General features: G+C 53.9%; 1 protein-coding gene across 1 annotated transcript in view; it reads right to left on the bottom strand.

Annotated features, from left to right (window-relative positions):
- The window catches only part of Vstm2l (V-set and transmembrane domain containing 2 like), a 28442-nt gene extending 11955 nt beyond the window's left edge, over nucleotides 1-16487 (bottom strand). Inside the window, exon 1 of the mRNA XM_051143682.1 lies at nucleotides 16310-16487. Within this exon, the coding sequence (XP_050999639.1) occupies nucleotides 16310-16430 (121 nt within the window). The 5' untranslated portion in view covers nucleotides 16431-16487. The remainder of the gene's footprint in view (nucleotides 1-16309) is intronic.
- Between the last annotated feature and the right edge of the window lie 278 nt (nucleotides 16488-16765).

The raw sequence follows: 16765 nt of genomic DNA, 5'->3' as shown, positions 1-16765 counted from the left end.
AGCACCCAGTCTCCCCATCTTGAGCGGCAGTTTATCTTTCTGTAAGATAGGCTGAGACCCTGGGACATCCCAAGGAGTAGAATGTGGCGTGTGTGTCCTAAGGCTGTGCTCCGCCCTTAGGAAGGAAGCAATCTGGAAGAGCTTCCAGGAGGAGGTGAGCTGGGTGCAGTCTGATGGCAAGGGTGGAACTTAGGAGAGCAAGCTAGCTGTGGGAGCAAATGCAGACGGGGGGGGGGGGGGAGTGGAGGGGTGGGGAGAGGGAAGAGGGCAGGGAAGGGGGGGTGGGTCCGTCTGGGCTCTGCAGAATCACGACTGCAGGCTACATACTGCCATCCACCATGAGCCCAGAGCTGCACAGAACTCAACTCCAACACTCATCTGCTCCACCTGGCTACAGAAAGGAGCTGAGGAACGTGAGGAAGCTGACCACATCCACACAGAACTGCGCTCACCACCTAAATCTGGCCAGCCCACGTACCCAAGGTGGCTGTCCCGTACAGGGCAGCTGCCATGCTAATTGTCCCCATTTTTCAGATGAGGCTGAGGCTCAGGGAGGTTAAGGAATTTGCCCAAGGTCACAGAGTGAGTCACTGGTTAAACTGAACCCAATTTTAGAGGACTTCAAAATAGGAGCCGGGTCTAGACCATCTCTGAACACCCCCTTCCAAGCCCCCAGCCGTTCCTCTCCGTCCTGCCAGGCCTCAGCCTCCCAGGGGCTCTCCTCTTTAACCACCCCCAGGTTTCTTCCAGGTCAGGTGTCTCCTGAGGCCACAGTCGGTCTCCAGAACTGGTGTAATTATAGATTTTGGAGGGAAGATATTTGTGTTCCCCAGCCCCAGGACCTGTGCCCGCCTGGCTGACTCTCAGGGAAACTCAGGAAAGACAATTAAAACCAGTGTCCACAAATTAGGATTCTGTTGGAGAAGGAACAGGGGCTTGATTGAGCGTGACATCAGCTGCCTCTCTGCTGTTAATTGGGGCAGCGATACACTCATTAACCCTAGGCCCTATCGGGCATCAGCTGCAGGGACTGGTGCTGAGGCCTGGCTGAGACAGCCTTCGGCTTCGGGTAGACAGGAGTGAGCTGAGGCGGTCCTGTCCTTCAGCATCAGGCCCTTCCAGTCTGGGCCTAACCCCTCCACATAGCTCTGGCTTTGTCTCCAATCCTGTCAGCTTGGCCCTCACTGTGCAACCTGGGCCAGCCCCTTTCCTTCTCCGAGCCTGTTTCTTGGTCTGCACAGAGTGCAGGGGCTGCTGAGAAGACAGCGCAGGCAGCACGTGTGTAGTAGGTGTTCACTCAATAACACCACCAGTTGTGGCCTCTTTGCCCCAAAGGTCCACCTTCCAGAAGCTACTGGGTTCTTGCCCATCTTAGGGAATCATCCACCCATGAATGGGTGACCCAGCTTGTGTCCCTGCTGCTCTGAGCTCAGATTGCTCACACACACACACACACACACTCACGCATGCACGCATACACGCACGCACACACAGCCTTTAGCTCCTCTTGCAAGGCTGTGCTCAGTAGAAAATGTACTGTCGTCATGGTGGAGCTTCTGCCTGCACTGAGAAAATTTCTACATAAGTCCTGACAACAGCTCAGCAGACTGAACACACTTTGACTGTGCCACTACACACTTAACAATAGTCAAGGTGACAAGTGTGTGCTCTGAATATTTGGCTTCATTTTCCTTTTTTTTAATTAATTAATTTATTTATTTATTTTTATTTTTCAAGACAGGGTTTCTCTGTGTAGCTTTGGCTGTCCTAGACCCGCTTTATTATAAAACAGTCTGACCTCGAATTCACAGAGATCCACCTGCCTCTGCTTCCCGAGTGCTGGGATTAAAGGCATGCGCCACCACGCCTGGCTGCCTTCATTTTTCAAAGCCTTCAGTGGCTTCCCTGAGTCTTAGCAGCTGCCCCTAAGTGGACATTTCACAGCTTGTATCTGGACCACGCCTCCACACAAAACTTCCTGCTCCTGGGGTGTTCACTTCCTGCCACCTCCCCAGTGAGGTCCCCTCCATCACAGCTTTCCTGACCTCTTCACTCACTAGCCTGTTGTCTTTGGGCTTGTCTCTGAAGCTTGGGTCCCAGCCACCAGAATGGGGCCAGGCACACAGCGGGTGCTCAGTGGACCCACCATGCTTGTGTATATACTGGTCACAGTTCTAGTGACAGTCTGGGAAGAGTCTACGCAGTCTTTTCAAACTGCCCAAAAAAGCAAGGCTCAGAGGGCCCAGGGATACAGAAGGCAGGAAGCCCATTTTACACCCCAGTTCTTGTACAAGAGACCCTACTTCCTTCAGGCCCACTTAGGTGGACTCTCATCAGTCTATTTCATCAGGGAGTCCTGGTCCTCAGAGAGGGAGCAAGAAGGCACAAAGTCAGTTCACAGCCCCAGAGCTAGCTAGGAAATTCCCCCACCAGAGCTGGCATTTTATCTAAGCCCCCTCTTTTTTCAGTGTGACACTTGGAGGTCATTCTAGGAAGCCTGCTGGGTGCACAACCCAGAGCCGTATTCCCTTCCCCCCACCCTGGGTGGGGATAGGTGCTTTCCTGGTTTGATTAGTTGTCCTGTCTAACCCTCTCACTTAACACTGCTTAGAAAAGGAAACCGGAAGACAGGCAAAGAGGGCAACAGGGGCAGCCCCAGCCAGAGCCCCTCCTCCCTGGAGACAGGACAGTGCCTCTGGGCTCCACTCAGGGGAGACTTCTTCCTGGGCCACTCTTGGCCTGACGGAATGCCCACACCTAAAGAGGGAAGGAGTATAAAGCAAGAGGGCTGTCTCAGGTAGGACCGACTTAGCTGTGTGTTCCTTGTGAGAGACAAACAGGAGGAATCCTGTCCTAAGGCTGACGGAACATGCAGTGTGCTCTAGTGGGAAGATGGCTGCCTGAGCTTGTAATCAGACCAACTCTGATCTACCCCCACCCCCTCCTCAAAGAAAGGCTGTCTCAGAAAGGTCCTGGCCTTCAAGGAGTCCACGGGAGACTTCAGACACATACACCAGAGACTACTGGGTATGGGTGTTGTTCGGGGCATGCCCTGTTACTTCCGCCATGAAGCATAGCCTCCCCTCACCTCTCCAGGCTTGTCAGACTGTATGTGGAAACTCAGGAAAAGGCATAGAGTGTGGAGATCCTGAGGAAACGTAGGCATCCATCAGCATGGAGAGCCAGAGAAGGCTCGTAGCAGAGGGGACAAGCTTGGATTGCCAAACCAACAAGGCTGCGCAGTGATGAGAGACTCAGAGCAGCAAACGGCCTGTCACAGGCAGGTTCCTACACCCAGCTTTCGCGGGCGGTCTCCACTCCTCCACAGGGCGCCTGTACCACCGGCGCTATTATTTACTTAATATTTATTTTTCAAAGCATCTTTCCCATTTTACTTGAATAAATTCAGCTTAAAAGGAGACTTTTATTACAGCCATAAATGGAAAATCAGCACTGCTTGCCATCAGTAGAGGGAAACTGTAAAAAACCAACAGTGTGTGCGAAGCAGCCAGCGAGGCTGCCTGCCTCTGCCTCCAGTTTGCTCCAGAAACGGAGGTGGGTGAAGGGAAGGTGAGCCAAGAGGAGGTTTGCTACTAAATCCAGAGACATTCTTTCCCAAGCAAAGGGGCTTGGGATATAGGTCCCTCTGAAGAGTTGGGTACCCCTGGGAACTCCCAGCTTCCCAGGCTGTTCCAGTTTACTGGTACCACAATTCACACTTAGACCTCCAAAGCCTGGCTGGCACTGTGCCACAGACCCGAGCCTTCGCCTGCCACTGCCGTCAGTTTCCCCTCCACTTTGTGATAGCTGCGGTGCTTGGAACAAATGAAACAAAAACCAAGGTAGGAGACCCTTTGGTCTGTTCTGCTCCAAGCTGCTGCTCAAGGCGCTGGCTTCCCTCCAGAACAGAAGAACGCCGTGTGTGAGTTTAACAGACACAGGAGGGAGCAGAACACAGAATTTATGAATTTTGAATGAAACGGAGACTCTCAAGGCGGGATCTGTCCCTGTGGTAGCTGGCTGCTCTCCTGCACAGGAGCAATACCCACCCCAGTGGCTGTCCCCCATCCCATCTGATCCAAGGCCAAGGGCATCCCCATAGCCTGAGGTTCCTCAGCTCCTGTCCTCACAAGTATGGGTTGCACTGGCCTCTGTGGGAAGAGGAGCAGGAGGGAAGGGGAGGGGCCAGGGTGGAGGGGCCAGGACTCACAGGTCAGGGTCTGGGCTACAGCCTGATGTATGGCCATCTCTGAGCTCCGGTTCCTACCCACTTCATTGGCTGAGGGGCTTATTTTGATGAGGCGACAGATTAATGAAAGCAAAAGAGCTGTGTGATGTGTGGGACACGGTAGGTCCCCAACACTCACTGGTAGAATTACTCATTGATGAGGGTTAGACAGGAGCATGTTGACCCAAGTGGGGTCTCTGCCCACCCTGGTGTGTGTGTGTGTGTGTGTGTGTGTGTGTGTGTGTGTGTGTGTGTGTGTGAAGGTTGCCACAACCAATACAAATACATTGAATATTTAACTGTATGCCAGGTGCCCGGTGACGCTGCGTCTCAGTTTTCTGAGTCCCCAAATGAGAGCGATGACAGCGTCTACCTTAAAAGCTTTCTGTGAGATATAACACGGCCACTGTCTGATAAGGTGGTCTGCTTCCACGCACGAGGGCTATTTCCTTCTCCTTCCCCAGTGCTGGCTGGGATCAAAGGCATGGTGCCACTATGCCCAGCAGCCCTAGTTATTTTCAACCGGAGTGAACTTTACTTAAAATTCACCAACCCCAAAGTGAAGGATGAAGAGTCGTCGGGAGCCGTACAGTTTTGTACAACCCTCATTAGCTAGTCCCCGCACGGTCTCACCACACCAAAGGAAACCTTAACCAGGAAGCTATCTCCCTGCCCCGGCAGCTGCCCTTCTGTATGGCCGCTTTAGATTGATCTCTGCTGGATATGCCTGCATGGTAAGACGTAAGCTGTGGGCTTCTTTCACTGAGGACAGTGGCTTAGAGGGGAGTGGCAGTGTTCCTTCATACTGTGGGTTTTTGTGTTTGTTGTTTGCTTGCTTTTTTACATTTTTATCTATTTTACTTTGTATGAAGCGTCAGAGTAGGGCTTATGCCAAAGCATTGAAGCATCAGGGTAGGGCTTGGGCCAAAGCACGTGTGTGGTGGGAAGACAGCCTTTGGGAGTTGGTTCTTTCCTTCCAGCTGAGCTCAGGTGACCAGGCCTGGCAGCTTTACCCACTAAGCAATCTCACTGGCCCTTATTACACAAGTCAGTCCTTCCTTCTTTCCTTCCTTCCTTCTTTTCCAAGAGAGGTTTTTTTTTTTTTTTTTTTAAGATTTATTTTATTTATTACAAATACAGTTTCTGCCTGCATGTATACCTGCACAGATCTCATTATAGATGGTTGTGAGCTATCATGTGGTTGCTGGGAATTGAACTCAGGACCTCTGGGAGAGCAGACAGTGCCCTTAACCACCAAGCCATCTCTCCAGCCCCCAAGAGAGGGTTTCCTCTGTCCCAGGCAGACCTCCAACTTGCTGTGCAGCCAGAGATGATGACCTTTAACTTTTGATCCTCCTACCTCTGCCTCCCAAGGCCTGAGACTGCAGATGTGGGCCACCATGCTCAATTATGTGGTCCCGGGAACAAAACCTGGGGCTTTGTATATGCTAGGCCAGCACTCTATCATGCGGGCTATGTCCCCAACTACAAGTGTTTCTTGTTTTTTTGTTTGCTTGCTTGAAACAGGGTCTCACTTTGTAGCCCAGCTTGGCATGGAACTTTCTTTGTAGACCAGGCTGGAGACTCGAACTCTCGGAGATCCATCTGCCTCTGCTTCCCAAGTGCTGGGACTAACGGTGTGTGCCACCACTGCCCAACTTACAAGTGTGCCTTTAATGCAATAGGAATTGTCACCCGATTCCCATTACAACTGGAAAAGTGGCCCTTCTCACTCTCCTCTCCTTACTTATGGGGAAACTGAGGCACAGAGAAGGAAGGAGCCTGTTTATGTTTCCTGCCAGGCCACTCAGCCACTATGGATGCACCCACTGAGCAGGCAGTGCTGTCACCCAGCAGCTGGAGGCAAGGTTCCTCCCAAGGCCACCAGCACACATTAAGGGAGATGGCAGCAGAATTACAAATCTAGGGAGATTTAAGGAGAGCAAAAATATTCTGGCACTTGCAGGATTGTGGGAGTTGATCAGGCTTCCCCCGGTGGAATTCCTACCTCCTCCTCCCACACAGGCCAGAGGGAGGGAGAGGCAGGCAGGTGTGGGAGGCTCAGGGAGGAATGCCAGGGCCAGCAGAAGGGAGCCAAGGAGGCCAGAGTCCTTTTGGACTACAGACACTGTTTTCTTCTTTATCTGGCTGTCTTGCAGAGCCAGTAGAGCCTCCTTGTCCTGATGGCTAGCGGGGCTGGCTGTTGTGGATGAGGGCCGAGATCTGAGCCCCGTGGTGTGACGTCAAAGCCCAGGCATATGCCTACCTGCTGCCAAACAGGCAGAAAGGGGCAAGAGCAAGGAGGAAGGATGGTGCCTTCACTAAGTCATAGGAAGGGGCACCGTAGAAGCAGCCAAGAGAAGAAAAAAGAGCTGTGGGGAGACCAGAAGGATCCCCGGAGAGTCTGGGGCAGGAAACTGGGGGGGGGAGGGGAATGGAGGCAGTGGGGGGGAATGGGGGGCAGAGAGGAGGTGGCAAAAGAGTGAGCTGGGAAAGCATACAACCAAGGTGCTCCCAAGCAAAGCTCTTGGGCGGCTCAGCTGGCAGGGGCAGAGCAAGGACTGATTTGGGGCCACCCCTGCTCCCCACCCAGAGCCTTGAGTCTGTCAAGTCACAACCCCTGCTCAGCCTGCCCATCCGCATTTGGGAACCCTAAGGTGGCATCCGACGAGGGTTCTGAAGACAGAGGTGGAACTCCCACTACACTCTCTCACCACAGCCGACTCCTTGTTTCTTCATCTGTACAATGGGTGTGAGAGGCTCACACCAGCTCCAAGGAGTCCTGAAAACACTGGCGGTGACTTTTTTTTAACCGTTCACACGCCGACACAGAGCAGGTTCCTCATGGTTCCTCCCTCTCCAAGGCTCTGGTCTTCTCTTCTTTCAGAGAGGACTGGCCTAGCCTGGCTTCTCCAAACCTAAGGACAATTCCAGAATCAAGAATTTTGAGCAGAAGGGGTTCTGCCCCACCCCAGGGCCTTTGCACTTACCCAGGCCAGAGGCACACAGCACCAGAAAGCAGAGAAGAGAGGGAGGGGGAGGGGCATGCAGGACTAGGCTAGCGACGGGGGACCCCTGCCTGTCCCTCCCTCTCTGGGAATGCATACCCAGAGACCATTAGTGTGGCTTTGTTTTGAGTGCTGATTCCACTACCAAGAGCTCTGGCCTCAGGGCCTCCATTAGGGACCCTTTCCCGGGGCGATGACAGGCGGCAAACAGCTCCCCAGCGAGCCGGCAGTAATTGCTGCTGTCTCCAAGGCCGGAAATGATTTTTTTAAAGCCTCACAAAGCAAAACAGACACCCGACTGCATGCTTTCTGCCTTCCCACCTCAACCAGGAAACCAGCCTGAAGGTCTAAGCATTGAGCCCCACTTGAGACTCCTAAAGGCCAAGAATACGCTAAGGAAACCAGGCTGGGTGGGGACCAGGCCAACCATGCCTGTCGGAGCCTCAGTTTCTTCCTCTACAACCTAAGCGTGCAGAATGATGTCAGCCTGTGGCTTGGAGCACAGGAGACCTAGAGGACAGCCAGGAGGGAAGCAAGCCAGGCAGAGAAGGGCATAGGGACACGTCTGCAATGGGAGAGGAGCCTGGCACAGGCATGAACTGGAGAAGGACACACACTCCATGCACAAATGCATGTGTGCACACGCACCAGTTCCCACCTCCTTCCCAGACGATATTGCTGTCCTCCCCTGATGCCAGTGCCGGGATCACACAAAGCCACACTCAGTGAGCCTCTAACTATCCTCAGGGTCTTCTTGGCAGGTGGCATTTCCTCCAGTCTCCCACACCAGCCTGAGCTCCTATTCCACAGACTGCACCAGCCTAACCGAAGCCTTCCCCACTCTCCACCAGGGTGTGTGGAGACACCACTCAGTGCATGCTTTGCAAGCACAATGACTTGAGTTTGATTCCCAATGTCATAAAGTTGGGGGGGGGGCATGGTGCTTGTAATTGCAGTGCTGGGGAGGCAGAGAGGTAGACCCCTGGGGCTTGCTGGCTAGCCAGTGAGGCCTAATCAGTAAGTCTCAGGCCAATGAGAGACCCCTGTCTCAAAAAAACTAAGATGAGCTGTGTCTGAGGAGAGACACCTCAGGTTGTTCTTGGGCCTCCTGTACATGTGCACACTGGCATACAACTCCACATACATGCATCATGTATGCATGTATTCATACATGCATACACACATTTACTTGTGAGACCCAGGGTTAGATTCCCCAATGACACAAGGGGAAAAAAATACAGCTCACTCCAGGGACCAGCACGCAGGTCCTAGCATGCTCTCTAGACCCTGGCCATTGCTGGCCTTTCCAGACAGGTTGTACAACTCTCAGTTTCCTTACTAGAGTGATGAGGCTATTTCTCCTGAGAGCCAGGGATGGAATTCGGGGTCTCCCACAAGCTCCTTGGAAGTCTAAGCAAACCAGGTTGGGTTTGCGAGGCAGCGGTGGGTGGTTCTCATTAGAGTCAGAGGCTCGATCACTGAGGAAAGTAGGAGCCACTGGTCTGGGTAAGCTGTGGCCTTCCAAGCTTCAACATTTCGTTACTTAGTCATTCATCCATTACTCCTCATTCTCCTTCAGCTGACGTTTATTGAATACCTACTCTGTGTGGGCATTTCTGAAGAAGGTAATATATGTTTGTGGTTATGAGATGTCATTTGATGAGGGGAGTGTGTGTGTGTGTGTGTGTGTGTGTGTGTGTGTGTGTGTGTTCTAAGAGGGCATGTACAGTCAGAGAACAGAGGTGAGGGGCATGCAGAGAAAAGATAGGTATAGCAGACACAGAGAATGGGATAAGGAGACAGAGGCAGAGACGAGGGGGAAAAAACGGGAGGAAAAGTGACTGAGAACATCAGGGGAAAATGGGTCTTGGGAGAAAACAGGCAGATGGCAGCCACAGCACCTGGCAGGTGGCACTGCTGACCCCAAGCTGGTAGTTCCCCAAGGCCCCTTTCAGCTCCTGAGCTGACATCCCAAGGGTACCATGGAAAGTAGAAGAGGCTGACCCTGAAGCAAGGGCCACAGAACGGAGGGTCCCAGGCTGGCCTCTTGGGCAAGGAGGCTGAAGAATGGATAGGCTCCCTCCTAGCCTGCCCACACTCCCGCGACAGCCATCCAAATACACATTCCAGGCACGCCTTTAAGCTAAATCATTACTCCCTATGCTGGGGTCCCCAGATGGAGACACACAAGCAGCACACATGTTCACGGGCCCCAGCATTCTCCCTGACAAAGGCCTGCCAGAGTGCCTTGTGGGTTCTTTCAGGCAGAACACAGCACCCCCAGTTCCCTGGCATTCCATCCCCAATGACAGTCTCACAAGCCAGGGCAGGGAGCCAGGGCACTGTGGGGTTCAGAACCAGGGGCTGCCTGCACACACTGCTGGCAGGCAAGCAAGCAACAGAAAGCGCAGGAGCTTGGCTCTGTGCTCCTCGCCCAGGCTAAGCCTGGCTGTGCCCTGCCACAGCTCTGTGTCTCCAGGTAAATCACATCCGACCTCCTCTCATCATCCTGATGTGAGAAACCAGGTTGCCCTTGACTTTGTGGTGATGACGATGACCCACAGGGTGAGAGGAGAGCAGGGAAGTCTACAGAGAAAACACTGCATGAGTCTTGGGCTCAGAACCCCAAGACTCAGGCTGTGAGGGACCACAGCCCCCACCCCCAATTCTACTCACATCTGCAAAGCCTGGGCTCCGGAGGGATTTTTAAAAAAGAAGTCTAGCCTTTAGAGGCAAACTCAGCTTTGTTCAGGTGGGGAAACTAAGGCCAGCAGAGAGGCAGGCAAGTCACCTAGCAAGGCAGAGGCAAAGGGGAGCTGGGCAAAGCCACTAGGGTCTGCCCGCCCCTCTCCCACTCCAGTGTTTTCACTCTGATCTGGAAGAGAGGCATCAGACCAATGTCCCCACCCCAACACAGTGGTCTGGGAAGGCTCACCCCTCCTGTGTTCCTGAGGTGTGAGCAAGCACTCTCCCCAGTGGGAGCTCTCTGTCTCCTCTTCCACCTACTCCTAATCAGCCCGTGTGGCTACGTCAGATCTTTATGAACACCTGCTGAGTTCTGGCTCCCCCACCCACCACTGACTCAGAGTTGGGACATTCGGGAAATAAAACAGGATCCCCTTCCATGACATCCCCGTTTTTAGAAGTGGCTGGGTCCTGCTTGCACACCTGCTTGTGCTGGGGGCGCATTCTAGGCACTGATGTTGCCTACAGGTCAGGGCCCTTCCCTGGCTCCCTGCTCCCTAAACAGCCTCACAAAGTATACTGAAATAGTCCTTATGGGTACGGTTGTCTGACTCCCTCACAGACCCGAGAACTGCCCATGGCAAGAACCTTATCTTTCCACTTCACTAATAGTTTCCAGGAGCTAAATGTCCTGACACGAGGCAGGTGCTCAATTGATATCTGTCGAGCAAATGAATGAACAGTTTCTCACACTTGGCAGCATCCCCCATCACGGTATAGCCCTGGCATGCCCCCCAAAGCTGCCCATTCCCACTCTGGGGCCCGGGTACCGTCTGTACTATGATGCTCTTAATGGTTTCCTATAAACAAACCCACCATTTTTTTTTTTACTCTCATCCTAAGCAATCATATCTGTGAAATCACAGTTTTGATGTGCCGGCTATATTTTCCGGCCCACATTAAAATAAATGCATAGCTATTAAAATGTAAGAGGTTTGTCTGGGCTCTGCCTAAGTCCATCATCTCTCAGGGAGGGCCCAGGCTCACGGAGGCCCTGGGGAGACCTTGGGAGGGATGGAAACATCAGTTGGCGGGTGGGGTGTGAAGTAGAGCTGAGCGCAGCCCCCAGAGATCCCACTGGTGGCATCCAGGAAGAGGGGAGGTACTCAGTTGTGGGAGGGATAGGCTTGGCCTCCCACCGTCCTTCCCCCCCCCCCCCATTACTAGGGCGCCACAGGGAACCATCAGGAGGGTACTAATCCTATATCACAGATGGTCACCCGGTGGTGGCTTCCCTGTGTTTAACACTCTGCCGCTTCTTTGGCTATACCACTGGATCAGGGAGGAAGCCCACTTGCACCCCCCTCACCCACCTGGCAAACACGCTCCATAAGAAACCCAGTGGCTGGGCCCAGACTATGCACTGAAACGTGAAGTCAGCCTTACCCACCCCCCACCCCATGCTTGCTGTGGCCAGGAGCCTTGAGGAAACTCCAGTTTCATGAGATTGTTTTTTTTTTTTTACTGTAAACCATGGATTCCTTGTGCAATTTAAATTATTTCAGTGTTTTTAAAAATATACTAATGTGGATGGAGAAAGTGTGAGAATTTGGATCTCAAGCCTTTACCTTGCCATCCATCCACGCACCCATCCACCCATCCATCATTTTCTGCATCTCCCTGAGATGGCTTAAGATGCTTTTTCCACCACCACATCAACCCTAAAGTCTCAGACAGAAGCTGTGGAAGTGGGCTTGAATCAGGTTACCACTCTTTCTCTTGCCTTTCTTTCTTTCTTTCTTAAAGATATTTTGGCTACTTTTTAAAAAATTTTTAGGCTGTCTTGCTATGTAACCCTGCAGACCACAAGGAAACTGCCTATCGTCTTTGCTATCCTTGGTATGCAGCAAGGAGCAGAGTCCAAGAGGCCACCTGTAGCTCCCGTTTTGGAGGGGAAAAAAAAAAAAAAAAAAAAAAAAAAACCAGCCCCAGGAGTCTGTTTGCTGACAGGCAAGGTGTCAAAAGCAACTGGTGTAAAGGCCTTGAGGTAAACCATTTCTGAGGGCCTTTTCCCATAGGAGGCTGCGAGCCCTCAGCCCGGGCGGAGTGTTTATGAGAGTAATTGATGCATAATCACCAGTGCAGGGGACAAAGGAGAAGATACACATTTTTAACAACGTAACCTTCAGGAGACAGGGACTCAATTTTCTTCAGCAGTCCAGCTACCAAACCAGCCGGCTTATTGATGGCAAAATACCAACAGTTAGGTAAGGAACCCTGGGAGGTCGGAACATGAGCCGCATGTCAAATGGCCCGGAGCCCCTCCTCCAGGGCACCCCACAGCTTCTTCCCGGCGTCGCAGACCACCTCAGACCAGCAATCGCTCACTGGACTAAGAGCCAGGCCAAGCTGAGGGCTTTGTCTGCACTGGGGGGCATTAATAATTGACGGTGCTGGGCTGGGTCAGGGCGGCTTGCTGCAGTGGGTTTTCAAGGCTTCTCTGTTTAGATGACTCTTCCTTAGGAAACCAAAGCCAAAGCCCAAGCGCTTGGTGATTTCTACTGTATATCCCCCCCCCTCCCCAGCAGATATTGGTGACTAAGGCAGGCTTTCCCACCTCAGAGACCAAGGAGCTCATTAAAATGCAGATTGGGGGGGCGGGGACTGAGGTGTAGCTCAGTGGGATAGCTCCTGCCAGGCAAGTACAAGGCCCCCCCACCCACCCACCCCCACCTTGATCCCCCCCAGCACCGTTAAAAAAAGGGTGCGGCAGGTAAAGGTGCTTGTCATCACGCCTGACAACCCGAGTTCAAACTCCAGGACTCATATGGTGGAGGGAGAAAACCAATTCTAGGATGTTTCCTCTGATCTCCACAGCACACCTCAACAAAATAAACAAATGGAAAAACATAAAAGGAAGAAAGAAAGGTCAATGGTGGTGGTGGTGGGGGGGGCATATACATAACACACATACCCTGGTGGACTCCAACGAGGGCCTTCCTGTCCCCACCCAGAAAAATCACAGGACGCTCAGATGTGGACTCCAGAAAGATCTGCCACCTTCTTGAGCTTCTGGTCTCTCTTGGTGAAACACACTGTTTTACCAGTTCCCTGAGCAACTAGGGGGTGGAGGGTGGGGTGGCCCTTGGAATGAGGGCTATGCCAAGAAAGAAGTTCATTACAGGATTGGGCCGAGTCTGCCAAAGGCTGGCCTCAAGATGACAGGGCCACCAGAGCCACCTGCATGCCTTCACTCTGAATCTGGCCCTCTAGGCTTTGTACAGACTTGGTGACCTTGGGTAAGTCGTTGGCTCTGTCAGAACTCAGTTTCCTTGAGTTTCTAATGCCAGCCTCACACAAACGATGCTGGCCTGCATGAGTTCACAGAGGCAAGAGGTCTGAGGGGGCCGTATCTGGAACACGCAGTCAGCATTTCAAACACTATAGCTCCCTTGCCTCCCACCCCTGCTGGGAGCATAGCAGTGAGCTGGTCCTTTCTTATAAGGAAAATCAGAGCAGATGTGAGTTTCCCTATCCTGCCTCCAGTACTGGGGTTCAGGGTGCCTTCTTAGAGCCATGCACTATGCATTCTGTGAGCTTTTGCAATGCTTCCTTTGAAGGGGGGGTGTTGGGTGAATGCGGGAGGGGGCTCGGGAGTAAACAGACATCCTTGCTGACCTGCCAGGCCACCGGCAATCCGTGTGACAACCCCAGGGACAGACAGGTACAAGGCGATAGCTGATGGCTGGGCAGGACCGGATGGAGCTGAAGCCACTAGCTGACACCAAGCTAAGCAGTTGTGGCTCACAGGCTCGTCCCCAGGTATCCCCACTTTTATCTCCAACCTTTCATCCCGAACCCAGAGACACCATCCTGACCTGGCCATATTCCCTGAATCAGCTGAGGACACGTGGAGCCCAGGAATAATGAAACGACCAGGCTCCAATCTGCTAAACGGCAATTTCGGGCTTTTTTTCAGCACACACAGCTTTTATCAAATTGGTATTCTCCTCCTGAACACAAATGGCTTATTAGACATGACCCACTTATTCGCCGCGTCTCACTATCATTAATAACTGTTTCTTTTTGTGATTAAGTGAGTGGCTCCAGACCCTTCCTGTGGTGACAGGGTGCTGGGCCCGGCAGAGGGGCAGCTGTGGTGCTCCTTTGCAGCCACGACTTGGTGACTTTGAACCCCGGCAATGTCGAGAAGGCAGCCTGGCTCCCACAGAGCAGCCAGGCCATTTCTTGAGGGACAGAGCAGGAGGTCCCAAGGGGTGACCCGTTTACCCAGAGGCACAGTCAGGAGGGGGTCAGATTTCCAGCAGCAGGTCCTGTCTCCATCTGCCTCCAGCACCTCCCCCTGGGCCTTCAGGGATTGGTCCAGAGTGGGGATGGGGAGAGCACAGTGGGGGCCGTGGCCCCTCCGCACAGCAGGCACCAGAGGGCTGGAGGAGACTGTCACACAAAGGGAAGAGCCTGTTTGCTCAAGAATGACCCAAGTCCTGGGGTCTGGTGCCCCAAAGACAGAATTACTGTAAGCCTCAGAGCTCCATGTTCGTACCTCAGGGGATCTGAAACTCAGAAAGGGAAGTCCTTCTCAAAGAAGCCACCTAGTGTAAGTTTTGACAGTGCCAAGGAACTGGGCGAGCAGCGGGAGGAAAAAAGACAGGAGGAATTCCCAGTTTCCCCTGAATGGGAAGGAATGTGACAGAGAGATGAATGTCCTGGACCAAGTGTGGCTTCGCCTGACAGACCCTGGAGCCAGCCTTGGCTCAGCCACTATCTCCCTGTGTGACCTTGGACACCTCCCTTCGCCTCTCTGAGCCTTGATTTCCCATCTGCAAGTAGAGCATCAAAATAGTCTTCATTTACCGCCTCTCCAGCCAGGTCAGCAGAAATCAGGATGGACACAAAGGTATGTAAATGAAGCACTGAGCGAGGTTTCTGTCAAACAAAGTGGAGTGTAGATGCAGGGATCCTGAGAGTGGCTTTGCAAACCCCTCCCCCCTGAAGCAACCCCACATGCAGCACACCCTTAAAAGGCCTTCCCTGGGTTTCTAGCCTCCCGCACACCCACCTCACTCATTCCCATCAGAATAAATCATCTGGCCCTCAGCCCTTTGTTCAAACCTCCAAGCCTGGGCACAGAGAGCACAGCATGGGTGCTGCACAGCATGGGTGCTGCAGCCTCCCCTGGGGGACAGGACGGATGGGAGCAGGGTCTCCTCTGGTTTCATCTGTCCCTGCCCCATAATACTGCGTGGTTCAGGGGCAGGGGGCCTCCTCAGAGCTGCCTGCCTCATACCACTCAACTCTGCTGCTGCCAACTTGGGTTCCTGTGGGGAGAGGAGAAGCTTCAGGCAGTTGGGCAGGCAGTACTGGAAACACTTGCTTGCTCCCTGGTCCCACAATGCTAGAGTTGAGGGGTCAACATTTCAGTCCTCTGGGGGCAAAGGTGAGATGGGGTGCTCAAGATAAGGGTGCCCTGTAGAATTCAGGGGTTTTCTGTTCACCCCCAGAGACAAACAAAGCACCCTAAATTCCTCTTTACTCCCTGTCTCTGCCTGGAAGAAGTGACCTCAACTACTCCAGTGTATCCCAGTTGTCCGTCCCTACCTCCTCACCCCCCACATTGACCTTATCCCTGGGATGCCACCCACATGGCAAAGGAAGATGCCACCCAGGCTAGCAGGTCTCAAGCAACAGCGTCTGGCGCCCACCAGGACCATTTCCAGCGGTAGGAGGGATGGATCCCGATGAAGCGGACAAGGGCAGCTTCAGCATTAAGCCCACAAAGGAGAAAGGCATTCAGAGAGGAGTGGGTGGGCAAAGTGCGTGCACAAGTGTGTGCGTGCATGTGTATCCGTGTCTGCAGGCAGACAGACAAGAGTTGTGGAGAAGCGAAGCGTGTGTGCCCGGGTGCCAGCTGGCAGGGTGAGCCACTAGCCAGTGTCTGATGTGTATGCGTAGTGGGCACAAGTGTATTTACCAGCGAGGAGAGGCTCGGAGGGGGTGTGCGGAGTTGTGAGTGTGGGATGCAGTGAGCGTGGCTGAGGGTGTCCGCGGCTGGAGACATCTGTATGGTCGCGGAGGTGTGTGTATCCGCGTGAGCGTGTGCGCGCGTGAAGGAGGTCTTCTGAGAGCTGGGGCGAGAGCTAGTGTGTGTGTGTGTTGGGGGCGGGGGTTGCGCTTGCAAACCCTCCTCTCAAAGCTGTCCAGAATGGGGGCCAGGGTGGGTCCTCAGTACCAGCAGGGGGCGCCCCAGGACTCCGGGCCGCGGTCTGAGCCAGAGCAGGTTCAAGCCCAGCAACCACCAAGTTGGAGCGGCTGCGGCCGGGGTGGGGTTCGGTGGGGGGAAGTCCGTGGGGGCAGCGCGCGAACTCACCGTGTCCAGAGACGTGGTTGTCCCAGGGCGCATGGCTCGCGGGCCGCGTGGCGCCACCGAGTTGCAGGAAAAGTGCCAGGTAGTGGAGGGCGCCCAGCGCCGCGGCCAGCGGGGCCCCCATGCTGCGCGCTCCGGACGTGGGGCGCCGCCGCCTCACATCTGGGCTCCGCAGCCTGCAGAGCCTGCGCCCGCCGTGTCCTGCCTTGCGCCGCCGCCGCCCTCTCCCGCTGGCCCCGGCCCGGCCCCGGCTGCAGGCAGCGAGCGCACGCCCAGCCCGCCGCCTCCGACTGCGGGACTCTTCGCTTGCGCGGAAGGCCACTTCGTGCCGCCGCGCACCCGCCCTCCCCCTCGCTCCCCGCCCTGAGCCGGCGGCGGCGGAGGGATCCGCAGCTTGATTTATCATCAAAGTTTTGCCCAGGCTGGGATTTTTAAAGCGGTACTCGCAACTGGCTTCCC

This window comes from Acomys russatus, chromosome 4 (genome assembly GCF_903995435.1).
Source record: "Acomys russatus chromosome 4, mAcoRus1.1, whole genome shotgun sequence".
NCBI classification, from domain to species: domain Eukaryota; kingdom Metazoa; phylum Chordata; class Mammalia; order Rodentia; family Muridae; genus Acomys; species Acomys russatus.
Note: the sequence above shows the minus strand (reverse complement) of the source record. Positions and strands in the feature narration are given on the sequence as shown.